Here is a 25,829-nt window from a genome sequence, read left to right as displayed (position 1 = left end):
GTCTGACCCCCGGCTGGCGGCCGTGCGTGGACCCCCGCGCGCGTGGGGGCGGAACGCAGGACACTAGGAGGGGCACCGGGCTGCGGGGGCTCTCTCCCCAAGCCCGCCGCTGTCCCCGCCTTCTCCCGCCGCCAGCGTCCCAGCAGCTCCCGGGCCTTTGTCCGGGACCCGAGGACCACCCCCCCGCCCGACCCCTCCTCCGGGGGCGGGTTTGTATCGCCCCGCCGGGCTTCCGTCCTCCTCCGCGCAGGCGCCCGCGGCACTTCCGGGGTCGCGTCGGGGCGGGCGGGGGCGCCGGGAGTCGCGGGATGCCGGTGCGCGGCGCCGCGCAGGTGAGTGTGCTCCCGGGTGCGCGCTGCCCGCTCGGCGCACTGCCGCCCCGCTCTCGCCCGAGGACCCGCCCCGGGACCCAGAGCCGCCCCCCGCCCCGAGCGGCCCCGGCTTGGCTGCTCCTCCGCCTTTGGAAAAGGCGCGGCCCGACCCGGGGCTGGCGGTGGAGTCCTGGAGCAGCCCCAGGCCCCGGTGTCTTGGTCGCGTGCGGCGCCCTGGGGTCCAGCTCAGACTTGTCCTGCCCAGCGGCCAGGCTGCCGCAGAAGTGACCCGCGGTGGCAGCAGTGGCAGTTGCCTGATAAAGGCTCGCCCTGGACGCCCTAAGCCCTTGTTTGGCGGGTGTGGATGGAGGGCTCGTGGGTCCCTCGGACTAACCCACGTCCGGGCCGGGCTCGCTCCAGCCCTCCACGGGGGGCACCACTCTGGCCGGAGGCCCTCCTCCCACCCCCGGCCACAGATGCGGGCTCCCTTCCTTCTGAGGAGGAAACAGGCAGACTCCGTGGGTGTCCTGGGTCCCCTCTGTGGGGAACCCTCATTTCTAACCAGAGCGGGGATGCAGGAGGCGCAGGTACGGGATCTGAGGCCCGCTTGCTGAGTGCGGTGCGGGGTCAGGTTCAGATTTTAGTCTCTGATAGGGAAACTGAGGCCTTTCTAGGCCTCAGTCCTGGGCACTTTCGCCTGACGGAGAATGACCGGAGTGCCATGAGGCAGGCGGGAGGCCAGACTCCGGGTGGCAGCGACCCAGCGTCTGAGCCCACGGCGGGTGCTGGCAGATGGGCTGGGCTGGGCTGCGAAGACGGTCACGTCAGCGTCCACTCTCAGTAGACTGGCCGTCTCCTTTCAAGATGGAACGTCAGCGCTGATGTTAAAAATACTGGGTCTGTCACGTGCGTAGGAGATGTGGGTACTACCGAGAACCAGGCCTTGCCCAGGGTGTTTCCGGGCCCCGGGGCTCACCTGCTCATCGACTTCTCCCACTGGTAGAGCAGCTGGTCCCAGAACAGTGTCTGCTCAGGCTTCCCGGGCTGTGTGGGGGGTTACGTCTTGTCCCCTGGGAGACCTCGCCTTTTCTCCACTGCTCCTTAGGATGACACCTGGGTCCTGAGCGAGGACAACTGGGGACTCACCAGAGGTCCTGCCTTGAGCACTTGGGTTGGAGCAAAGAAGACCTCCTGGTCCTTTCCCCCTGACCCCTGCATGTCAGGCCTTCCTGGACATTCTGAGGAGGGGATGACACAGTGGGAGCCTTGCCAACACGGCAGCCGGGTGGGAGGGAGTGTGGAGGACACAAGGACCGTGGCAGTCCTTGGCCAAGCCCCATCAAGGTCATGGCCGGCCCGGGTGGAAGAGCATGTGACTCTGGATGCTGGGGTTGTGAGTTTGAGCCCCATATTGGGTGTAGAGAGTACTTAGGTAAGTAAATATAAAAGAAAATAATTAATTCCCGGTTAGGGTTGCTGCAAAGGGCTAGGTTCCAGAAACAAGACTGAAAGTTTGGGCTCCATGTCACGGGTGGGAATCAGGACAGCAGCCCTCCGTCCTAGGCTCGGGCGCCCTCTGTCCCCTCCCCAGGCCGTGCAGCCCTTTGCCATCAGCCTGCGCATCATCTGCAGCGGACCGGGTGTGGGTCAGAGTGGCCGCTCGGCCACCGCACCCACAGCCAGTCGAGCTGCGCAGGCATTTCCCATGGCCTCCCGGGGCTCAGCGTGGGGCTGCACACGCAGGTACAGCACTCCCTTTGCACCTGGAACAACCCAGGACGGGGTGGTCTCCGCTATTCGAGGAGGCAGGCTGTCGAATACAGTCCTTCGCCTCCCTGAGTCCAACATCACCACCAAACCTGTTCAGGAGATCGGTCTACTCCCCTTACAGCTCTCCCGCAGAATCGGGCAGAAAAAGCGACTGCTGGAGGCAGAAGAGCCCGGGAGTGACCTGCACGGAGCTCCAACGCCCTCCCCTACGGAGCCCCGCTTGGGGCAGCCTGCCTCCCTGGGCCCCCAGCGCAGCGTCTACTTCTCAAGCCCAAAAAGCCGCTCTGCACGGCTGGGATCGGAGTTTTTCGACCAACCTGCTGTCGCCCTGGCACGGGCATTTCTGGGACAGGTATTGTCCTGTGGTCCGGGATCAGGCGGGGGAAGACTCCGTTCTCAGGCACACTCAGCACTCCACGGGTCCTCCCTGGCTCCCCTGTGGCCTGCCCTGCTCTCCTTGGTGCTCGGCTCACCCAAGAGCACCCGCCCCTGCCCCGTCCTCAGCTGGCCCTTCGGGCGGCTCCGGGCCTCACCCCTGCCCCAGGGTGCCGCCTGAGCCAGCTGCAGCCAGCTCATCTCCCTGGCAGACGGCCTGCTCTGACCTACTCCTTGTGGAGCTAGCTATACCCAGGCCTGCAGTCCAGGCCAGGGCCCCTGCAGGCAGCTGCTCCCGCTGCTCAGAAGGGCCTTTCAGAGCCGGGGGTGGGAGCCAAGTAGGGTGGTCCTTTGTGATCAGTCCAGGTGGAAGGGGCCACACAGGCTCTGGGCATCCTGGGCAGCTGTGTGGAGGACAACACTGGTGCCCTGTGCCCTCCATGCTGCCTTATCCCAGGCTAAGCATTTAAATCCAAGGGGGCAGGGTGAGGAGGAGGCAGGGAGATGGAGGACCCCACCAGGAAGACTTGAAGTGTGTGGACTCACTAGTGCTGGTTTTCCCCAGCCTGGCCCTGGCCAGAGCCTGAAACAGCTGCCCCCCGGGGACAGGATACGTAGCAGGGCCTGTGTTCCTGGGACAGGTGAGGGGGACCGTGGGGGCCTGGCTGGGTCTGGGTGCCCCGATGTACCCTGAACTGGGGAGGTGAGGCCCAGGCTGCGGGCTGTCACAGTTGAGGGTGCCCCCTGCCCCTCCGGGCTCTGAGCAGACACACTGCCCACAGGTGCTGGTTCGACGGCTGGATGACGGCACAGAGCTCCGCGGCCGCATCGTGGAGACGGAGGCATACGTGGGGCCAGAGGATGAAGCCGCGCACTCTAGGGGTGGCCGGCAGACCCCGCGCAACCGTGGCATGTTCATGAAGCCGGGCACTCTCTACGTGTACGTCATCTATGGCATGTACTTCTGCATGAACGTCTCCAGCCGAGGTGAGCGGTGCCGGGGTGACGGGGCAACAGGAGGCCTCGGGCACTGCCCCCTGAACTGGCAGCTGGGAGATCCAGGAGGACAGGCACGGACGGGTGTCCCTGCTAAGCTAGGCCAGGGCTTTAGGAACTCTGGCTACGCCATCTGGGTGGTGGTAGGTGCCTGGGGCCCCCCATGGACAGAGGTCATGGGCTGACCTGAACACAGAGCTGACAGGCTCCACAAGGACACCAGTGATCACAGACCTCAAAGCCGAGATCTCCTATGACCAGGGCCGATCTGGGAGGGTGAGTTTGTGGGAACACAAGGGTGTGGTCAGCCCGAGTTGACTTGACCTCAAGCCAGAGCTTCATCAGGTGGTCGGTTGCGGGGTCTGAACCAGTCGTCCTCAACTGGGAATGGTTTTGCCACCTGGGGAGCCACTATTAGGCAACGTCCAAAGAGGTGTGGTCATCCCAGCTGGAGACCAGTGTCTGGCAGGTGGAGGCCAGGCATGCTGCCGGATGGCTCACGAGGCACGGAACGGCCCCCGATGTCCATAGTGCCGAGTGGAGCAACGCTGGTCTGGAGCTCCCGGGAGAACCCGCTCAGCCTGGGACACCTGCTGTGGAACAGCCTGTGTCCCACTGGGAGCCGAAGGCCTGTGCTCAGAAGGGAGAGTCCCCAGCATTGTCCTGCCAGAGGCATTGCTGACCAGGAGCAGGGTCTGCCCGGCCCACTCCACCCGGCCAGTCCCAGCCTCTGTGTATCTGTCGAATCTCACCAGGGCCCATCCCGAGAAGAGTGAATGCTTGAGGAGACCAGTAAGAAGCTTGGGGTTGGGCATGCTGTGTGTCACACACATTTGCTGAATGAGTCCAGTGACCTGGGAGTTGTGATGGCACCAAGCAGAGAGCTAGACATGTCGAGTGTCAGAGCCACAGGGGCTGAAGGATGGTTCCTGTGCCCAGCACAAAGCAGGTGTTGAGAGGGTGGTAGGGGCCATCCCAGAGGGTCCTCTGGTCATTCTGGAGCACTTACCTTGGCTGTCTGGCTTTTCCTTGTTACTAGAACCAACCCGCTCTTATGGAGCCGGCCTGAATTCAGACAAGGGGACTCATGGGGTCTAGCGATACCCAGGGCCGTGGTCAACAAGGAAGGGGAGGAGGGCAGGATTTTGGGGTGGGGGGAGGTACAGTGGACAGGGCATATATTGGAGGTGGCACGTCACTTTGTGGACTTGTGACCATCCAGGTGGGGGGGGGGCAGGAAACCACATGGGTGCAGACTGTCAAGGCCAAGGGTTGTGAGGCAGAGGTGGGGGGGGAGGCCAAGGACATGGCAGGGTGGAGGCAGCACAGACACCAGGAGGCCAGGCCGTGTAGACAGGACTAGCAGGTGAGGATGGGGAGACCTGGCAGGAAGAGGTTAGGGTGTCAGGTTTTCGTCGGGGTGAGGGACTTGGATGCACTCCAGGATTGGGATGTGGGGATGTTGGGAGAGGCTGCCCCTTCACCCCATGTGCAGTGAGGCACTCGTGTGGCACCACAGGGAGCCCTGCCGCTGGTGGGCTGGGATGAGCCCAGGAGCCGGAGGCACAGGAACGGCGTGGTTTTGCGTGACCAAGTATTTCCTGAGGTCCTTTGAGGACTGGCTGTTTAAGGGGCATCTGGTCCCGAAGCCCCCACACTTGCCAGCTGCTGGCTACTTGAGAAGGCCTGGCTGCTGCGTCCACTCGGGGCTCCCGGATGCCAGTGGGGGGGGCCCTTGTGGCCAAGGTCCAAGAGTGGAAAGCGGCTGGCCACCTGAGCCTCTGTGAACCCTGGTGGTGGGGGGGTGGTTAGCCGTCCAAGCAGAGTTGCCAGACGATCCCGGTTTTTCTCGCCAGGGTCCGGTCATACTGTTCCCAGCTATGCAGGGGATTAGGGCAGACGCGCACTCTCCAGTGAGCCCCTAGACCCAGGGTGTCCATCCGCTGGTCCCTAAAAGTAGCTCAGACTGGGGTGCCTCAGTCAGTGAGGCGTGACTCTTGATGTCAGGGGTCGGTGAACTGACACGCGGAGGGGCCCCAGGGGAGGAAAGGGGCTGTGTGCTGGCGTCTCCTCCTGCACAGGTCCCCGGGCAGGACTCGCTCAGTGCCAAGAGTGCAGAGTGGCTGCTCTGAGCCAGCGACCTTGCCTAGCGGACACCTAGTGGATACGGCAGACGGGGCACCCAGGCCTGAGCCTGCTGCCTCCCGGGGGGCTAGCCACGCCCACAGATGACTGGCTCCCGGGGCTTTCTTCCGCAGCCTCACAGGTGCTGCCAGTCTCCAAACCAGACCAAGCCAGGAGGAGGCCGGCTACCAGCAGCCACCGGGCTGTCCCTAGCTGGTGGTCAGGCATTCGGGCTTCCCAGGCACACCCCACCTAGTGGCCCAGGCACCTGCAGGTCCCGGTCTGTGGGGGTGGAGGCAGCAGGTGTCCGGTGCTCAGGAAGGCAGCCGCTTCACGGCCATAGCACCGTGTGCGCCCCGGTGTAGGGAGGGCAACAGCCCGGGGAGGCTTGGCTTTCTAGGCTGTCTGTCTGTCCCCCAGGGGACGGGGCGTGTGTCCTGCTGCGAGCCCTGGAGCCCCTGGGGGGCCTGGAGACCATGCGGCAGCTTCGAAGCGCCCTCCGCAAGGGCACCGTGGGCCGAGCCCTCAAGGACCGCGAGCTGTGCAGCGGCCCCTCCAAGCTGTGCCAGGCCCTGGCCATCGACAAGAGCTTCGACCAGCGGGACCTGGCCGCCGACACAGCTGTGTGGATGGAGCACAGCGCCCCGGGGACCAGGGAGCCCGCTGTGGTGGCGGCAGCCCGCGTGGGCATCGGCCAGGCAGGAGAATGGGCCCAGAAGCCCCTGCGCTTCTATGTCCGGGGCAGCCCCTGGGTCAGCGTGGTGGACAGAACGGCTGAGCAGAACACACAGAGCGGGCCCGCAGTGAGCGTCTGCGCCCACGAGGCTTTTTAATTCTGTAAAAACCCAATAAACACTTTATGTCTAGAAAACGTTATTGCCTGTGTCTCGGCCAGAGCCCCCTCAGGGGTCAACATGTGCTTGCAGTCAGTTCCCCCTCCAGCACTGGACTCTGGAGGCCCTGCGGGTGCAGGCTGGGCACACTGTCCCTCAGGTCTGTGTGAGGGAAGCTGGAGGGCACCAGGGCAGACTCACCCCAAAGACAGGCATCGGCCCAGGCCCTTGTGCAGCAGGAGTCCCGGGGCGGGGGTGCTGGTGGTGACAGCTTGGTCACGAGGCTCCTGGTGAACACAAGAGCCGTTGCAGGGGCCAGGCTACAAAAGGCCCAGGACTCACAGGAGCAGCAGAGGGCACACGGCACAGCCCGGCTCTCCTCCGCTCTCATGTCAGACACAGTTCTCTGTAAGTCCCAGGGTGGCCATGAGGAAGGCAGCAGCGGATGGGACCAGGGAACGAGGGCAGGGTTGGGAGGAGGGTCTGAGAGAAGCACACCCTGACTCTGCGTAGGAGGCCAGCAGGCCTGAGTCCTGGACACTCCCTCCAGCGGGGAGCCTCATCTCCTCAGCTCAGACAGAGAGGCGGTTTAAGGACCAGGTGAGGATGAGAACAGGGAGGGCAGCCGCCCCAAGGCGGCTGCTGGATCCACTCAGGCCTCAGAGGGCTCAGCCTAGCCGGGGGCGTGGGGGGCCCTGGGGCGGGGGGACAGCCCAGCGCCCACAGCAGCAGCCTGCCGCCGCCTCGGTGTCGTCCTGGGCCCGGCTCATGGGAGCAGCGCTTGGAAGACAGCGATGACCGGGTCCTCGTGGGCCGTCACGACCAACACGCTGCGGAACTTGTCGAACAGCGTGAGCAGTTGGGAGCGCCGCGTGTTCTCGTTGTACATGATCTCCTCCAGGTGGTGGCGGCCGCGGAAGTAGTGTAGGAGCCTGGGGCGAGGGGCAGGCAGTGTGAGGCCAGGCAGCCATGGGAGGGGGTCCACGCTGAGCATCCCGCAGACCTGAGCAGACCCGGCACGGACGGAGGGGCGGGTAAGGGCTCCAGGCCTGCTGCCCTCGTGGGCCCTGTTCACACCCTGGAGCCACCTGAGCCTGAAGGCCACGTCTGCCCGCGGCACCCTGACGGGGAAGTGCGGGGGGACAGGCCTGCCGTGCTGCTGTGGCAGTGGCTCCCGTGTGGCTACGGGCCCAGACGGGGTCACTGCTCTAGGGCTGTGTGGGCTGGGGCCAGCGCAGAGGCCTGGGCCCGGCTGCTTCCTGACTGGGGGCTTCCCCGGGCAACCGAAAACCCGAAACCCACAGAGCCCCCAAGTCAAAGCCGGGTTTGACAGTCTGTCACTCATGGTGTGGGGGTCCTGGACACCAGCAACCCCAGCCCGGGTGAAGAGCCTTCCCGGTGCGGGAGATCCCCACAGGCCTCAAGAGGGCAGGAACCTGCCGCAGCTTCTGAAAAAGTTAACAAGAAGCACCAGGAAGTCCTGGAGAGACCCCACAGGCAGAGGCCCCAGGCCTGGCGTCACAGGCACCAGCTGGGGACACCTCATGCCCAAGACACCAGCACCACCAGCAACGGCCAGTGGTCATCACAGGACAGAAGCTGCGTCCTGCCGGCCAAGCCCCCACCCACCTTCTGCTCTGATGCCAGAACTGGCCCAGCCCCGGGGTCACCCTGCCCCCACCTGGCAAACATGCGGAGGTCCTCGGGGTTCTGGGCCGCAGGCACGCTGAGGATGGCCGCCCGCTCATGCTCGGACAGGCTGGCCAGCAGGTTCTCTGTCATCCTCTTGTTCAGGGGAGAGTCCCCGCCGGGCAGGAGCTCCGCGCTGGAGTTATCCATGCTGGGGCTGGTGAGCGTCATGTCGTCACTGCTGGCTGTGGTGGGCACGGATCAGGGAGCAGCCAGTCCCCTACACACGCCCTGGTGCACCCACTGTGCCCATGTCCACCGGGAATCTGCTGCCACACCCCCCGGCAGGCCTGCTCATCCCACCCCCCCACCCAAGAGGGACAAGAGCGGCTCCGGGCAAGGCTGGTCCTCGCACTGAAGCTGAAGGTAAGGTCAGGCCTCAGTCTAGTTCCAGCCCTTCATGTCCCCCGAGCCTGGGGGAGCCCAGGGCACCTGGGGCTTGGCAATGGACCGCGTCCTTTGGGCGCACGCAGCGGCCACAACGGCTCTGCCAAGAAGTGACTGTGAGAGTCCGTGTCCCCTCACAGGCCCCGGCCCAGCGAGCCCAGCCGCCCTCCCAGGGACGGTGGGAAATGGGCTCAGATCCTAGGCTGCTCCTAGCTTGAACGAGGCCCTGCTCCAGAGCCCAGAGGCACAGAGTGGCAGGGAGGCCAGGGAGCGGGGTCTCCTGCCTCCTTCGAAGGAGGCTCAGCGGGGAACAGAGGCTGCCTGTGGGAGGCCCCAGCGGCCCACATAAAGGGCGGGTGTGTGTGCACATGTGCGGCCGTGGGAAGGTGCCTCGTTCACGCCCAGCAGTGCCCACATCGGGATCCCGCCACCACGCCCAGGTGCCCTCCCGACCACCCCACCCACCACATAGACGCCCGGGGCAGGGGGCTCCTACTTGGGGAGCCAAAGCTGAGAGCATTGGGCGTGCTGAGGCTGCGGCCGCCGACCCTGGCAGTGAAGGGGACCTCATCCTCCCGGGCGTGGGGCTCCTCCTCGCTGGGTGAGGCCATGAGGCAAACGTAGGTGTGCAGCTGCACCAGCAGCCGGTGCTGCAGCATCCACACCACCATCTGAATGAGCTGGGTCTGCAGGAGAAGCCGCAGGTGGCCCAGGGCCGGGGAGGGGGCTGCTCCCCACCACTGCCCTGTCCCCGTGGGGTGCACCCAGGCCATGACTGAAACCAGGGCTGAGGGGTCCCTGAGCTCGAGAGGCCCAACCCCCACCTTAGGAAAGGACCTGCCAGCGGCCAGCAGAGACCAGCTCCTTGCTCTGCGCAAGGCCACAGGAGCCCCGGGGCCACACCTGCACTTGCCCCCACTGCACACTTGGGCAGTGCCAGCATAGGGCCTTTCACGCCCAGAGCGGAGCAGCAGAGCCGACTACGCGGCCCCGCCGCTCAGACCCCCTGACACGGAGCGGGGCCCGTGGGGACCTGCCAGCTATGGCCTGGACACTGCCCAGGAAGACCCTGCAGGCAGCTGCTCCGACGGCACCCAGGCCTCTCCCTGGCTCCTCCCTGGCTCGGCCTGGAAGCCTGCCCACGGACACGGAGTCCCAATGAGCAGTGTGGTCCTCCTGGCACATGGAGGCCACCCCTCCCACCAGGGGCCGGCCCCTGACCGTGGCCAGCGAGGAGCCCTGTGCAGGCCCGGCTTGAGCATGGGTGAGCAGGAAGGTCGCACATCTGCCTGCTCAGCTTCGGAGTCCCCTCCTGGGAAGGGATGACTGACCAGGCACGGAACAGGGAGGCACCAGGTACCTTAGGCACGTTATGACCTGGTCTAACCAAGTAAAGTGGAAAAGGCCTGCGAAAGAGTTACCATTAAAAAATAAAACAAAGAGGCTTCGTGAGCACTAACGAGCGCACTCCAGGCCCCGAAGCAGGAGTCCTGACAAGCAGACGCCTCTCCCGGGGAAAGCGCGGAACCAAACCCAGCTCCATCCGAGCCCCTGACCAAGCACACGGCGGCCCCCCAGGCTTGGCCTGGGAAATCCACCTGCTGTCTGGACCGTGAGGACGGCTCTGCTGGGGGACGTGGGGCACAGATGCAGAGTGCGGCTTTTCTCCAGATGGTACAGCCTGGCTCGGTTCCTGGAAACCGAAGGCCTCATGAAAAAGGCCGTCAGAACTCCGTCAGCTCAGCATCTGAATGACCTCAAGAACCAGGATCTCCTCCTCATTCACAATAAGAAGGAAAAGGGTTTCCTTTGAAAGACTGGTTTTGCCTCACAGATCTCACACTTATTTAAAAAGATACTTTGCTCTTGAAAACAAAGCCTTGACAGCACCGAGCCCCATCTCCCAACACCAGCCCCACCCTGGCTCTGGCTCTGCGCTGCCCCTGCCCAGAGCCACAGAGCCCCAGGCCTTCCGCACGGGGGAGGAGGGCAGAGGCTCATTCTTGGACAGAGCCTGCACCTGACCCAGAATTCACCTGTTCATCCCATACACTTCGTACCTTCCTAGATGAGCCCTTGCCACACCCAGCAACCCCAGTGGTCCCACTGGGGCCTGTCCCAGGCCTGTCCTCTCCAGATCTTCCTGGATGAGGAGGTTCTGGGGATCAGGGAGCTCAGGACTTAGACGCACATACCCTGTGGCCACCTGGACCATGGAGGGGGAGAGAGCAGGAAGCAGGGCCCAAGCTCAGTGAAAACGAAGCTGACTTGGCTTCCCCTCAGGAGAGGTCACCACTCTCCTGTCACCTGGGCCTCTTAGCGGCTCTAACCACTCGGCTCTCGGCAGTCAGGACAGCCTCCAGCGGGGGTGGGGGTGGGATTTGGGACTGCCCCACGGTCTGCAGCGGGCCTGGCTGGGAGCCAGCTCCTGGTCACCCTGGCGTGACAGGTACCAACTACGCAGCCAAGCCCCCTCCTCCCCAAAATCCAGGCTAGGAGTGCAGCAGCACTGAGAGCCCTGGGATGAGGAGCTGACACTGGGCTGGTGGCTCCCAGACCCCCGGTCTCCTGCAACTTACCTCCTGCACAGGGGGGGCGAGGGGGTTCCTGAATTCTGACAAGGAGACGGGCAAGGAGAACTTAGCAAGGACAGAGGGCAGGTCATGAGCCGGAAACTGGCGGGAGAACTGTTCGGCCAGTGGGGAGTACCTGGGGAGAGGTGAGGCGACGTGCCCATGAGCTCAGCAGGCCTCTCCTCGCTTCTGGACAGCCATGCCCTCGCTGTGAGCCACAGTGGGCAGCAGGGAGGCACAGCATAGCAGGTGCCCAGGGTGGGAGCCATGAGGACAAACCCAGGTGCTTTCCCTCGAGGGGCAGCAGGAGCCATGGGCAGAGGCCAAAGCTCCCAAGGCTCCCAACCCCCACCAGGGACCCCATCCACCACCCACCGGCCCGCAGGTGTGAGGGAGCACAGAACCTACACGGGGGGTTTGAATGCCGAAAGAGCACAGGCCTGGGGCAGGCCACAATCAAAACATGGACACAGCAGAGGCCAGCAAGCACGCCCAAGTGAGGGCCCAGCTGAGCAGGGAGCACCGTCCTGGGCTCTGGCAACCAGAGGTACTCACAGACACACGCTGGCATTGGGAGAAAGCATGTAGACGTTGTTCTCACACAGCGGGTAGATGATGATGGCCTTGCCCCAGTACACCAGGTGGGCGGCGAGCTGGAAAACCTGCCGACAGCGGGAGCTGGGAGGACAGTGCCCGACTCTCTGACCCCCACCTGAGCGTCTGGCACAGCACACACAACACCCTCGTTACCACTGGTCCCTGGTGTGGTCTGGGACGCTCACTTCCTGTGGACCCTGTCCCACAGGATCCTCCCCAGGCTGGCACTGAGGCTGGGACACTGCTCCGTGCGCCGGCAGCTCACCTCAGCAAACAGGACACCAGAGCCCACACGGCCGGAACCACAGCTGTCACTGCTGGTCTTCCCTCTCACCCCAAGTCCCAGTGACACCAGCTCCAAAGCGAGGATACGCCACTTTCCACCATCTGCCCCGGCCCTCCCCTGTAGAGCCTGCTTCCTACCACTCCCCGCAGCCAGAGCGCCGTTCCGGAGACCAGAGGTCTGAACTCGTGCCGCAGGCTGGAGTTCAGCTCTCAGCAGGGACACGCTCCCCGAAGACTCTGGGGGAGAAGCTGCCCAACCCCCTCTCACGGCAGCCTTCCTTGGCACGTGACCACCTCCCTCCACTCCCTGCCTCCGTGGTCATACCCCCTGGCCATCTCTCACAAGGGCCCTGCTGGGATAACCCAGGGTCACGGCCCACCTCAAAACCCTTCACCATCTGCAAAGTCCCCTGTGCAGATGCAGTGGCAGGACGTGGAAGTAGGATGTGAAGGTCTGTGGGGAGCCAATCACAAGGGATGGACAGTGCGATCCCGGTTCTGTGATCCAGAGATAATGTGTGAAGAAGGGACACACGCAGAAGGTCCGGAGGAATCTCCAGCAGTGACCTCTGTGACACAGGACTGCAGGACTCTCCCTGCCTCTAATCTGCATGATGTTCGAATCTTTTTTTTTAAAGATTTTATTTATTTGTTTGACAGATGGAGATCACAAGTAGGCAGAGCAGCAGGCAGAGAGAGGGGAATGCAGGCTCCCCGCAGAGCAGGGAGCCTGATGTGGGGCTCGATCCCAGGACCCTGAGATCATGACCTGAGCTGAAGGCAGAGGATTAACCCACTGAGCCAGGCACCCCTGATGTTTGAATCTTTCTAAGAACGTATTAACCTTATCACGACAAGAAACCCCAAAACAGGGCAGGAGGGTGGGAGGATGTGGAGACAGGTGAAGGACGCAACAGTGTCCCTATCTTGGACTCACCACACTGGACCCCTGAAACTAAGACAACACTGTATGTTAATTACAGTTAAACAAAAAAAAGTGAAACAAGAAAAGCCCAAAATATTGACTTTGCCAATGATGGAACGTGAATTACTTAAGACTTCAGTTTTTCTTAGGTAACCCATACACCTACTGCGGAGCTCAAACTCGCGACCCCAAGATCAAGTCACGAGCTCCATCAACCGAGCCGGCCGGGCACCCTGAGAGCTCAAGTCAACGGTAAGTCACCTGAGGACATGCACGCTGAAGCTGACACTTTCTCCCTCGTGGGGCCATCGCGCCTGGGGCTCCAACGGGCCTCAGGCAGCTCTGCTGACCTCGGGCCCCAGGGGGTGAGTGAAGAGGCAGGCAAGGCCCACCAGCAGCCAGCAGGAAAGCCTGCTTCGAACAGGGTTCAGTGCGGAGGGTGATGGCAGGGAAGGCTGGGCAGGGAAGTGAAGGGGGTGTCACCAAGCTTAGTCTGTGTCCGAAGACACCGAGAAGCCAGAAAGCTCTGAAAGCGCAGCCCGGACGCGTCAGAACACAAGCTCTGCAGTGTGGACGGAGCCGCCTGCGCATCAGGCCCGTTTCGTGGATGCTGCGAAAGACAGCAGGGCCCCCAGTCTAGGAGTCCAGGTGACGGTGCACAAGGGCAGAACCCATACATAGCCAGTCTCACAGGGGATGGACAAAGCGCATGGGAAACCCACAGGGAAGGACTCGCCCTGGACGGCAGAACCAGAAATGCTGCTTTGGGACACACAGGCCTGGGAGTTCAGCCCCCCCAACCCCACACTAACGACCAAAGGCCAAAGGCCTGTCTCCGGTGGGGCGGGAGTGACAGGGGGCGCCCAGGCAGGTCTCACCCCTGGGCTCCTCTTCCTCAGACAGCCTCAGAAAGCCAAGCTCCAGGGCCAGGTCCTGCTGCCCCCTAGTGGCCACATGGTGCCCACAGGCCCAGACAACAGCGGACAGGTCACTCAGGAAGGTACAACTGCCCTGGGACCTTCAGCTTCCACTTGGGCTTCTCCGAACTCCCTGACCCCCACCCAGGCTCCAGCCAGGCCACAGCCGGGACCAAGGGGCCCTGCATCCCATCAGAAACTGTGGGGGCGCCTGGACGGCTCGGTCGGGTGGGCCTTCCGCGCGTTGTCAGCTCAGTTCGGCATCTCAGCCACATGAGACCAACCCTGACCAGGCTCCCTGCTCTGCGCCCTGGCTCCACGCTCCACAGGGCGTCTGCTAGGGACTCCCAGCCCCAAGTATCCCCAGCTCACGCGCACGAGTGCGCTCTCTCTCGAAAACAAACAAGTCTTTGAGCCACGAAAAGAGAAACTGCAGGCACAGGCGCCCAGCCCAGCAAGCGGAGGACCCCACACAGAACACAGGCCTCACCGCGCACACTAGGGGTCTGGTCGGCCCCCAGGTCAGGTCCCGCTTCCGCACACAGGTGGGCCTGCCCTCACCTCCCACACTGGCAAGTGCACCCGTGCCACCGGTTTCTCACAGTGACGCCTGGCAAGCCCCCAGCACCTGGAGGGCCGCATGCCTCCTGACTGCTGGCACAGAAGACGACGTCGGCCCCACAGCCACTTCACAAAGCCAGCCCTGAAGCCAGGCCTCAGATTCCAGAGCTTGGAATGACCCATTCCCCCACGGCAGGCCACGCGGGGCCCCTCACTAGAGAGGTCCTGGGGACACGGCACATAGGCAGTCTGCTTTCCTGACGCCCTGACCTCCCACCTCCACCCGAGGACCAACTGCTCTGAGATGCCCCCCTCCCCCACCATTCTCCCCAAGGAGGGCGCGTGTCCGGGCCCACAGGGAGTTACCTGCAGCAAGGCCAGGTCTGCGTCCTGGGCCAGCTGCTGCAGGTTCTTCACGGCGGATGTGGTCTTGATCACGCGCACCAGGGCCGGGGAGCAGTCGAGGGGCAGCTCGCCCAGCAGGGACTTCTCATCACTGAGCAGCAGCAGAGCGTGGTACGGGCTGCAGAGCAGAGTCCGAGGTCAACTGACCAGGCACGTACCCGGGCCCCACAGACACTGGACCCGAGAGAAGAGGCCACCGGAACAGTTAGACAGAAGGGCAGTGGTGTGTCCAGGGGCCTTTAAAAAGCCACAGGGATTACTATGACCCTCAGAAAAAACAACAGAAACAGAGTGGAGGAAGGCTCGGCGACCCAACTCCATCTCCCCTCCCTGGGACTGCCCAGCAAACATTTATTCACTGAAAACATACATGAATCTTTTCCAAGCAGAGAGTCCCAAATTTGGAAAAGCAAAATCCCCACAGCAGCTATGAACAGAACTACATAAAAACAGACTCAGCAAGTAAGTCCAGGAGGAAGGACACACTTAGAGCACAGACTGGGCAAGGGAGAGAGGGCGAGGTAGTGCCCCGCTTCCTCTCATCTCCAAATCTTCTGTAATGTGCCCAGATTTCTTTTTTTAGTCATAAAAATATCTAAGGAAACAAGAGACTTTAATTGGGCAGGGGGGTTGCGAAAACAGCTCAGCTCTTTCCTTGCAGGAGACCAGTTAAACTAAGACGCTGAGCTCCCCGAGTTCTGATTCGGATGCGGTGCCCCAGTGAGTGGTGAGCAACACCAGGAGGGCGCACTCCTCCCCCAGTCTGGCTTCTCGTCAGGATGCTGGGCCCCTGGAGCACAGTCCAGGCCCGGGCTGAAGACCCGGGAGCACAGAGCCTCATCGCCCCGGCGGTGCTGAGAGGGCTCAGAGGACACCTGTGGCTGGTCCCATCTGGACAAAAAGCAAACCTCGAAATAGGCACCTTCCCTTCTCTCTGCATAGGGCCTTACTGCCATGGGCTGGGGCAGGAAGAAAGGAGGACTCCCGAAGGCAGCAACCACGGGAGCCTGAGGCAGCAGCTCCGGGGAAGGGCCCGCAGGCAGAGGGCAGGGCTGGCACTCACCGGATGGCTTTGAGGCTCCGCTCGATGGCCTCGGGGGGGATGAGGCTGGAGGCAGCGTAGTGGATCTTGTGGGGCAGGCAGAAGCTCACCTCCAGCCAGCTGTTGACATGTAGCCGTACCACGCCGGACGTACACAGGCTGCGGAGAGCAGGCCCATTACCGCCAGTGCCCCCGCGAACCCACACGCTCACTCGCAAGCCCACCAGCCCCGCCGGAGGGAGCTGCTTCCCAGCCCCCAGCTCCTGCAGCCCGAGCAAACCATACGGGAAGCCCCGGGCCAGAGAGCACCTCCCAGCCAGCAGGGTGTTCACCAGAAGAAAACACACACACACACACACACACACACAGACGTCTCTGGGAAGCCCTGGAATCTGCAGTCTGACCGGAGCACCAAGGCTCAGGGAAGCCTCTTCTTTGTCAGTCCAAGGCTCAGGGGCCACCTGGGCATACACCCTTGCACAGCCCAGGAGGGCCCCATCACAGCTGGGCGGCCAGGAAGGCAGGGCCCGTCTCCGGAAAGGGCAGGTGGGCAGCAGGGGAAAGGTGGGGGGGTGCCAAGTCCCCATACATCCTGTCGGGGAGGAGCACAGGGCACCCGGCTCCCTACAGAGGCCAGCAGCACGCCAGCTACCCCACAGCAAACCAGCCTCAGCTGCAGACTTCTCGTTCCCCACCTCCCTGCTGATGGCAATGTGGTTCTTTCAGGGCCAAACACGACTCAGGTCCCGTAAAGCCCCCTGCCCCTGAAGCCTTGTTTCTCCCACATCCCACCCTGACCACCTGCAAATCCTGTCTGCTCTACCTACAGGGAGGTACAAGGTCCAGATCTTCTCAGCACCAGCACCCCCGTCCACCCTCCCTACTCAGACCCTCAAAGATCCAACCTCAGCAGTCCCAGCCAAGGCCCCCAAATGCTGGGAGACCCACATGACCCGCCGACTCTTCCCCCGACCTTGTCTCCCACCTCAGGCCGTCTGGATGCACCCGAACCAGCCGCTCTGTTGTTCTCAGCCTCTGGGGCTTCCTCCGGGCGCCCTGGGCTCTTTTCCCATTTCAGGTCTCACTCCAAGCACCACCTGCATGGTGGGGTGGGCCGGGACCCGGCCCCTGCCCCCGTCCCACAGGCAATCCAACCGCCGTGTGGTCCCGCGTGTCTGGAGGCACCTACGTGTCTGCTAGAGGGTGCCGTTTCCCCGGCCAGAACCCGGTCACCAGCTCTGGTCTTAGTGCTAACTCCCCCCAACACAGCCGGTCAAGTGTCGTGTACCTGGGGGCACTGAGGCCCATTTTGGGAACTGAGGAAGGCATACACTGCCAACTCTGGGGGACACTCCCTCGGGAAGCCCCCGCGCAGAGAATAGGCTCCTGGCAGCCCCCCAGCGGGCATGTGGCCCCATACGCCCTGCCCCCGAGAACCACACACATGGGAGTCGTTTCCAGCAGGGGCTTCTGAAGCCCTCCAGTGAGGAGCCAGCCTGAATGCACTCCAAGCCCAGTGCGCGGCTCCTGAGCCAAGTGCCGACAGCACTTGGGACCTGACACAGAGCTCCGAGGAGGGGCTACTTGGGCAAAGTGCCATGACTGGTCCTCCCCAAACCCCCAGCAGGTGGACAAGATGGGGATGGTGCCCACTGTCAAGGTCTAGCCTGGCCCAGCCCACTTCTTCCCATCACATGCCAACCCCACTCTGCAATTCCCAAGCAGCCGGAGAGGCCATGACGCCCACATCTGGCCAAGTGTGGGGCAGGCTGGGGCTCAGGAAGGCCCCGTCTCAGCCCTCGCTCGGGGCACACTAATGCACGGTGCTGGCAGATGGCCCTGTGGCCCTCACTGCCCACAGCCCCGGGCTGTTCCTACCATCGCGTCCCTGAAGCCTTAAGGAGCAGAACAACAGGCTTCTCCAGGGTCCACCCAAAGAGCCAGCAGAATCTGTGTCAGCCATTTTCTCATGAGAACAAACCGTGGGGGGAACAAAACACACATCTGTGACCTCAACGACCCTCGGGATTCCTGCCAACACCACAATCTGCCCGCTGCCCCACGACTCCCAGACACCCTCCACCGGCCCTGCCCCGAGTCAGCAGGGAACCCACGCCACACTCCCTGGACATCTGCACCACAAGCCGTCCCTGGAGGGAGGGTCAGAGCACCCACGGCTGCGAGGGTGAGGGCCGCAGGTGGGGCTGAGGCCAGAAGGCAAAGCTTTGGTCACCATGGACGCCACAGTCCCTCAGGGTGACAGCTACGAGTGGGTCTGATGAGTGTCACGCTCTCGGAAGAGACCCAGGATCCTGCACCAAGGCCCAGAAGAGCGGAGAGCTAAGGAGTCCGTAGGAGACGGCGGTCCCCAGAGCCCCCGCAAGCTCTGAGCAAGGGCGCCTGCAGGAGGGCAGCTGCCACCAAACCTGAGAAACGGCAGCTCACAAAGTCAGAGGTCACAGCACGCAAGAGCCGCCGGGTGGATGAGGTTCTCAGCACCCACGGACAAAATGAAGAGAGAAGAGAGAGGAAAGCAGGGCCACAGGGAGAGCGAGCCTGAAAGCTAATGTGGGCAGGCTCCTCCGTCCCACCAGACACCTGGACAGAAAGGCCGGCTTCCAAGCGGCAGTCCTTAAGACGCGGCTCAAAGGCGTGGTGGCCACACCCGGGAACCGGAGTCAGCCCTGACCCTCCTGCTGTTTCCCACGCAGCTGCTCCGCTGCCCCAGGAGCTCGGCGACGCCACTGCACGCGTGGGCACGGGGTCCTCTCCCCGGAGCAGGGGAGACGGGCACACGACGCTCCCTGGGTCTCATGTGCAGTTTGCTCCACGCCCCCAGGCACTGGTCGCCACCCCCCCCCCGCCGGTCACGTGCGCCCACAGAGCACTGCACACCGAGACCCCGCGTGCAGACTCGGCCCAATACGCCCACCCACAGGGGAAGGGGAAGCCCCAGAGTACCCCTGCTCAAGAGGCGAGCCAAGGGGAGGGGAAACGGCTGTGTCTCTGTCTCGGAAATGCAGCCCGTTTCTCTGACCCTGAAGGACAGAAGGCGCCCCCTCAGAAAACCTGGGAGGCTACATCTGGTGTGTGTATCTGTGAGCACCACACAGCAGCTGACACGCAGCTGCTGTCTGTTGCCCACGTTACGCGGCACCCAGCCCCGTGTGTGCCATTGCCGCCTGTCACCGAACAACGTCCCTGCGGCATCACGGGGTAGTTCCCTACGCCATAGCAGGTGCGGAGCAGGGGTCTGGCGCCCACACGGCTCCCACTCTGAACTTCTGTCTGCATGGCAGTTGTGTCTGGTCTGGAAACACTGTCCGAAGAGTGCTGCCCCCGCGTGAGGCTTATCCCGCCTGCCACACGGCTCTGGGCCACACAGCGTCGCCCAGACCATCTGCCACAGGAGATAACGCTCGGGTCTCAAGGCGATGACTGCGCAGGAGGCGACACCTGGCCTTGAAGACACGCCCTTATATCTCCTGCCCCAGAAGGAAGGTGGCGTGTGGCTCTTACTCCATTACCCTCTCCTCCCACCCTCGCAGAAACAACTTCAGCTCCTAACCCTTGAGCTGAGAGCCGAGACCTCCCTCTCTGGTCTCCCGGTCACCCTTCTCCCTGCCACCCAGTGCCCACCGACACTCTGGTCCCACACACAGCCAGCCTTCCTGCTAACGCAGCGGGGACACATACACATTCAAGAGGTCCGAGTGGGCTCAAAGGTTTACAGAAGTGCGATTTGTGGAAGAAGAGACTAACCTTCCAAGGATGCTGGCGGAGGTGTCTCTGGTGCATCATGGCTCTGAGCAGACGGCAGTGGGAGGCAGCAATGAACCAGCACAGAATTCCCAAGGCCACCTGCCCAGACTGGCCCTGGGCTGCCCCCCCGAGCTCCAAGCCTCCCAGCCCCACCACAGGCCCCGCTACCTCTGAAAACCAATCGGCACACACTGTCGAGCCGCGGCCCACAATACTGTGACTGCTGCGCACTCGTTCCCTCGACCACCGGTGAGCCACCAGCCACACTTCCCTACAGGCCAGCCTCAGGGTTTGTTACAGGAAGTGCAGGGACATCCCCTGACTTCACGGGAGACACAACCTGACGGTCACACAGAGGCATGGGGCAGTCACTGAGGTCACCGAGCCCCACGGGGAACACAGATGCCACAACAGTCAGGGCAGGCTCCCAAGGGATTCATGCTGCCGGCCCCTCCTCACAGACACTCGGATCCTGGGCCGCGAGGCCACCAGGCCAATCGGCCACGCCACAGCCATGGGTTTTATGTGAAGCAGCACATCCCAGGAGGCTGGGCGGGCTCAGGTGCCTAAGTGTCTGCTGGGGTCGAGGCCTGGGTCAGGCTCCCTGCTTCTCCCTCTGCCTCTGCGGCTCCCCCTGCTTGTGCTCTCTCTCTGACAAATTAACAAATGAAATTTTAAAAAAAGAAGCTGATCCAGTTCCTTTGATGTCTCACCCGGATCTCCTACCCCCACACCTCGCAGCTCCGGGTCTCACCTATGCTCAGACAAAACCCTCGCAGCCCTGCTGGAACGCTGCCCCAGGGAGAAGCGGCTCTGTGCCGCTAGGTCACTCCGTAAACACACGGCGCCCTCTCTCAGCTCCAAGCTAAGCCCCCTGCAGCAGCGGGCCAGGCTAGACCTCAAGGGACAGGGAAGGCCCCAGGCCAGGGCTGTTCCTGGGCCGTCACAGAGCCACTGCCACCGGCAGGTTGGGACAGGGTGTGGGGGAGGACCCCGCTGTCCCTGGGCGTCCCACCAGAGGGGCACTGCTGCTGGCTTACGGAGGTGGGCCCCAGGACCCACGAGTGGGCAGGGTGGGGTCTGGGAATAGGAAAGGGCGGGCGGGGGCTTCACCCGGAGGAAATAGGATCCTGAACACTCACACCAGGACGCCTGGGCTGGAGGAAGCAGCCGGGGGCGCAACAGTAACCCCGGGCGCAGTTTCTTCCCTGAAACGCGGCTCCCTGGTCTCCCTCAATCCAGGGCCCACTGGGGCGCCGGGCTGCCTCGAGTCCAGGCGGCAGGTGGGCCAAGCGCCCCAGACCTCACGGCCTCCAACCCTGCAGCTCAAACCCAAGGAGTCGCGCTCCACTCCTTCCTTCGACGCGGCAAGCCTGGCTCAGGTCTGGCGTTTATCTCCAGGGCAGGCTGAGCGCCGCTTCTCGTCCCACCCTCGTGGAGGGAGGCCGGGCACCAGACGGCACCCAGGAAGCACGAGCCAACCCAAAACCAGAGGGCAGCAGACTTCAACGTGGTCATGAGCGACGCCGCGGGAGAAACGGGGGGGGACCGCAGGACGGAAGTGCCCGTGCCGACCCCCCACCACCACCGAGGTCAGGACGAGGGAACACGGGCCGCAGCTTCCGTCGCAGAGGACAGCTCTGCGTCCGGGGCGAAGGCACCCTTCCTCTTACAGCAGCGGACAGGGTCTGAGAAGGCTCTGGATAGGAGAGGGGGACGCACAGGGCGGCGGCCAGACACGGCTGTGGACACACACGCTCACCGAGACCCTGGGCCGGCACAGCCAGAGGAAGGGGGGGGGGTCTCCTGTGTTGCCAGCGGGGTGTGGCCTGTGGCGCAGGCCCCCCCGCGCTGTCAGGAACACACACATAACCTCACGTGCGCAGCGGGCGCAGGTCTTAGGGCCCCCGAGGCTCAGAGGCTGCGGCAACTGAGGGCCCAGGCAAGGGCTGTCTAACTGGCGACAGCAACAGAGAAGTCCTTACATACAAGTTCAGCGGGGTGGAGGCCACACCGCTGAGCGGAGAGGGCAGGGACGGTGTGCACACGCAGCGTGGAGGGGCAGAGGTGGCCAATGCTCGCCTGCGTGGCCTCCAGCCCACCTGGGCGGCTGGCACGTGGCCTGGGGCTAGGACACACCTGCCGCCAGGGCCGGACGGAGCCTGGTGCAGGGACATCGGGGAACAAACGCAACACTCTGATTTTCAGATGAGGGATGCGTGACCTTTTCAAAACCTTCCGTTAAAACAGCAAAAAGAACGGAAATTTCCCAAATGCTCCTAACAATAATCCCAGGTATGGGACTAGAGATGGGCTTTGTTTTCTCGACACTCTTCTAGATTTCCTAAATATCGATAACAAGCGTGTACGGTTGGTGAGATCAAGAAAACGACTAACACAGAAAAGGGTCCTCGAGAAGCCGCCCTTTCTGGGCTTGGACGACGTGTGCTATTGGCAGCCACAGCTCTTAGGCCCAGCCCACCTCCAGTGGGGAGCACGGGGCCTGCCGATAGGATGAAGGCCCGAGAAGGCCAGGGGCGGGCAAGGGGCGGTGTGCAAGGACAAGGCCCAGAACCGCCTGCACCGCTGGCTGGGCAGCGACCCCTCAGGAAGCAACAGTCCTGGGGCAGGGCGGCGGGCACAGTGTGCAGGGACCCATGCCCCATCCCCGCCCACGCCCCCCACCTCCCAGCCACACTACAGACCCAGGGTCAGGGACCAGTGGACACGCTGGGAAAAGAAGTTCCCGGCTGCAGACACCAATATTATGGGGAAAACCGTGCGGCTCTGCTGTGTCCACAGCACCTGCGCCTTCCCACACGCAGACCCCAAGTCCCGCGGCGTCCGCGGCGCCCTCAGAGCCTCAGCCTCCTCCTCAGCAAAGTGATAACATGACACCCACCTCAGGAGGCAGACCCCAAACCTGGCACCGTGACAGGGTGACTTCAGGTTCAGTCCGGGGGCTGGGGGGGCCAGCACTGCCAGTCCGTGCCCACCCCCATCACAGTGGCACCACAGGAGAACAGGCAACAAGGGCCACGGCAGGTGCCCCGGCACACCCCCCGCCCGCCTCACCTGTCGTAAGCCTCCTTGAGGTCCCTGGCCAGCTTGCACTTGGGCAGGATATGATGAAACGGGGACTGAGGACCATCACTCGCTGCAACGATCAGAACACAGAGAGTTTAGAGCCTCCGAAGCCAGGAAATATGTGAGGCTAGAACGGAAAATACCCGTAAGAACAAGGTTAACTGGGCGCCTGGGTGGCTCAGGGGGTCCAAAGTCTGACTCTTGGTTTTGGCTCAGATCATGATCTCGGGGTCGTGAGATCGAGCCCCACACAGCGTGGGGCGTCTGCTCAAGATTCTCGCTCTCCCTCTGCCTCTCACCCCCCACACTCACGTGCTCTTTCTCAAATAAATAAATCTTAAAATTTAACTGAAAATAAATTTGAACTAGGTTTTCTTTTTTGATTTATTTTTGTACAGTTTTATGTACTTATTTGACAGAGTGAGTGAGAGACAGAACACAAGCAGAGCGAGAGAGGAAGCAGGCTCCCCGCTGAGCAGGGAGCACGATGTTGGGCTCGATCCCAGGACCCTGAGACCATGCCCTGAGCCGAAGGCAGATGCTAACCGACTGAGTCACCCAGGCGCCCCAATTTCAAGTCATTTTGAACCAAACATCAGGGAACCCCACACTGTATTTTATAAACTCTGTGCACCCATTTGAATGAAGATGAGACTTTGGCTGATTTGTTCAATGGCCTTTAGATAGGTCACGTGTTAGATTTTAGCACTGGGGCCCCTGGCCCCGCAGCGAGTTCACCGGTGGCCCCAGAGCACAGACCCCCAAGACGCCCTCCACCTGCTGAGCCACTGCTTCCAGGCCTCATCCCACTCGCTCACACCAGGGCCATTTATTTTTAGGATCCAAAGTCTTTCATTAGGGGCACCCGGGGAGCTCAGTCGTTAAGCATCTGCCCTCAGGTCAGGTTGTGATCCTGGGGTCCTGGCATCAAGCCCTGCATCGGGCTCCCTGCCCGGTGGGAAGCCTCCCACTCCCCTCCCACTCCCCCTGCTTATGTTCCCTCTCTCGCGGTCTCTCTCTGTGTCAAATAAATAAAATCTTAAAAAAAAAAAGTCTTTTCTTAGTCCTTTATCATTAATACCTTAAAATATGTAGTTAATTGAATTTTTAAACATTTCTTGTGGTAGGGGCTCCTAGGGGCTCGGTCATTGGGCGTCTGCCTTCTGTTTGGGTCAGATCCCCGGGTCCTGGGATGGAGTCCCACACTGGGCTCCCTGCGCAGTGGGGAGCTTGCCTCTCCCTCTGCCTCTGCTGCTCCCCTTGCTTGTGCTCTTTCTCTCTCTCAAATAAATGAAATCTTAAAAAAATTTCTTCTGTGATGAAGTCACAGATTCTAAAGAGAATTTTTTTAAACAAAACTTGTGGATTGTTATGAATCAATACACAACTGACCAAAACATACTTATACATTCTGACAGCTGTCAAGGGAAAAAGCAAGTTCTCACTGACAGCGCACCCAACCGCTACTCTGATGTCCGGCCACGGCCAGACCCGGCTCACCCTCAGACCCGCATCTGGCCTCCTTCGGCTGCAGAGCCCTGAGCTGAGATGGAGGTGTGGGGGCGGCAGGCGGCGCTCCTGTGCTCACAGGTGGTTTGGGGATACCCAAGTCCACGCAGCAGCCAGTAACCGGTCAGCTGGTGACTCCGTCGGGTCCTCCCTCAGCTTGCGGGAAGCCGAGAAGGGGAAAGCGCCCACTTCACCAGCCCTGCGTTCCCACTGGCCCCTGGGCAAGTCCCCGGTGTGTGCACCGGCCGCCGGGCGCTGTGGGGTGCGGATCAGGCCGGGAAATCCACTTCCGGGGTCAGTTCAGGGCTGCTATGCAGCTGTGTCCCATGGGGCACCCTCCCGAGCGCCTGGGGACGACCTGCAGACGGTCCCAGGAGCCCCCGATGCCTGCGTGTGGGCCTGCACACGCTGACGCCCCGCGGCACTCACCGTCAGCCATGGCGGACACCTCGTCCTGTAGCGCGAGGATCAGCTTGGCCTCCCGCGTGAGGTACTGGCAGCGGCGCTCCTCATGCTGCAGCACGGTGGCGATGCGCCGGGACAGCGTGTGCAGGCAGTTGATGACCGACGGGTCCGCATTGGCCTGCGGGGGAAGGCAGGGGCTCGGAGGCGGCACGTGCACTGAGGGGCACACGGGGCGCATTGGCCACAGGGTGTGAAGGAACCTGCTCAACTCCTTGTCCACATGGTCCTCTCCAGGGGCCACTGCTGTCCCCGGGCCTGTGTCCCCTCTGAGGTCCGTCACAGCAACACTGCTGTGAGTGGCGTCCTGGCTGAGGAATGACTGCCCAAGAGGCAACATGGAAATGGCTCTATGGGGCCCCCAGCATGTGCCACCAGCAGAGGCACAGCAGGCACCACAGCAGGGCCATGCAGACAGGACCAGGGCAGCCCACCGGGGGCCGGGGCAGCAGAAGGCACAGATCCCACCACCTGCCCGCAGTGGGACCCTAGGCTCCCTCCGGAGATGCTCCACAGTGGCACCTCCCCCAGCAGTTAGCCCGACAGAGCCCCTGCAGGGCACAAACCCGAGAGTGCTTGGGGTCACCCATGCGCAGCCACTGCTGGTGGGCAGGACCAGGCCTCCTGAGAACTCAACCACACGGACCCACTACAACAGGGACACGGAGCTCGGGACACAGAAGCTCCAGGCCCCCCGTCTGCTGGACACACTGTCCTCAAGGGAAGAGGCTCTTCCCAGCAGGAACATGGCTAACCAAAGCCAGCAGGCTCCCCTGGCACCCCTGCGCCAGCTCCAGAACCTATCAGACGGGCAGGGAGGCCAGGCAGCCACACCCGCCCGGGCCAGGGTGGGGCAGGCGGCTGGATGGTCTCTGAAGATGCACCACGGAGCAGATAGCGGCGAAGCCATGACTCAGTGGTTCAGGAGGCCGAGAGGGCTGCTGAGTCATCCCAGGGGCGGAGGTGGGAAAAGGGAGAGGGACGCTGGTACCGCTGATTAAACCCAGGGGTGCCTCCCCTCCTGTTTATCTGGCAGGCAGGGCCCCCCCAGCGAGGTGTCCACAGTCAGCCCTTTGGACCAAACCCTGCACCAGACAGGGTAAACACCTTCATCACCAGGACTTGGAGAGATTTTCTGAGCTCCCAGCAGATGTCACACTCACAGACAGAATCTGCACCCATGCAGGGGACAGGACTAAACACTGCCGTCACGCCATGC

General features: G+C 62.6%; 2 protein-coding genes across 9 annotated transcripts in view; one reads left to right on the top strand and one right to left on the bottom strand.

Annotated features, from left to right (window-relative positions):
* Positions 1-226: 226 nt before the first annotated feature.
* Positions 227-6,447, top strand: MPG (N-methylpurine DNA glycosylase). The gene is made up of 4 exons (XM_032327640.1): positions 227-332; positions 2,203-2,433; positions 3,239-3,443; positions 5,997-6,447. Exons 1-4 carry the CDS (start codon positions 309-311, stop codon positions 6,407-6,409), a joined length of 873 nt encoding a protein of 290 aa, XP_032183531.1. The 5' UTR covers positions 227-308; the 3' UTR covers positions 6,410-6,447.
* Positions 6,372-25,829, bottom strand: part of NPRL3 (NPR3 like, GATOR1 complex subunit) — a 36,886-nt gene continuing 17,428 nt past the window's right edge. For 7 of the 8 annotated variants that reach the window (XM_032327613.1, XM_032327615.1, XM_032327614.1 and 4 more), the window contains 9 exons: positions 24,578-24,731; positions 22,628-22,709; positions 15,812-15,949; positions 14,710-14,866; positions 11,614-11,720; positions 11,065-11,194; positions 8,982-9,171; positions 8,091-8,283; positions 6,372-7,341 (listed from right to left, as the gene is read on the bottom strand). In XM_032327613.1, coding sequence (XP_032183504.1) covers positions 7,176-7,341; positions 8,091-8,283; positions 8,982-9,171; positions 11,065-11,194; positions 11,614-11,720; positions 14,710-14,866; positions 15,812-15,949; positions 22,628-22,709; positions 24,578-24,731 — 1,317 coding nt within the window. In that variant the 3' untranslated portion in view covers positions 6,372-7,175. Of the gene's footprint in view, positions 7,342-8,090; positions 8,284-8,950; positions 9,172-11,064; positions 11,195-11,613; positions 11,721-14,709; positions 14,867-15,811; positions 15,950-22,627; positions 22,710-24,577; positions 24,732-25,829 lie in introns of those variants that run through there. The other variant, XM_032327618.1, reaches the window with a different exon arrangement.

This window comes from Mustela erminea, chromosome 20 (genome assembly GCF_009829155.1).
Source record: "Mustela erminea isolate mMusErm1 chromosome 20, mMusErm1.Pri, whole genome shotgun sequence".
Taxonomy (NCBI): Eukaryota; Metazoa; Chordata; class Mammalia; order Carnivora; family Mustelidae; genus Mustela; species Mustela erminea.
This window is presented reverse-complemented; position numbering and strand designations above follow the sequence as displayed.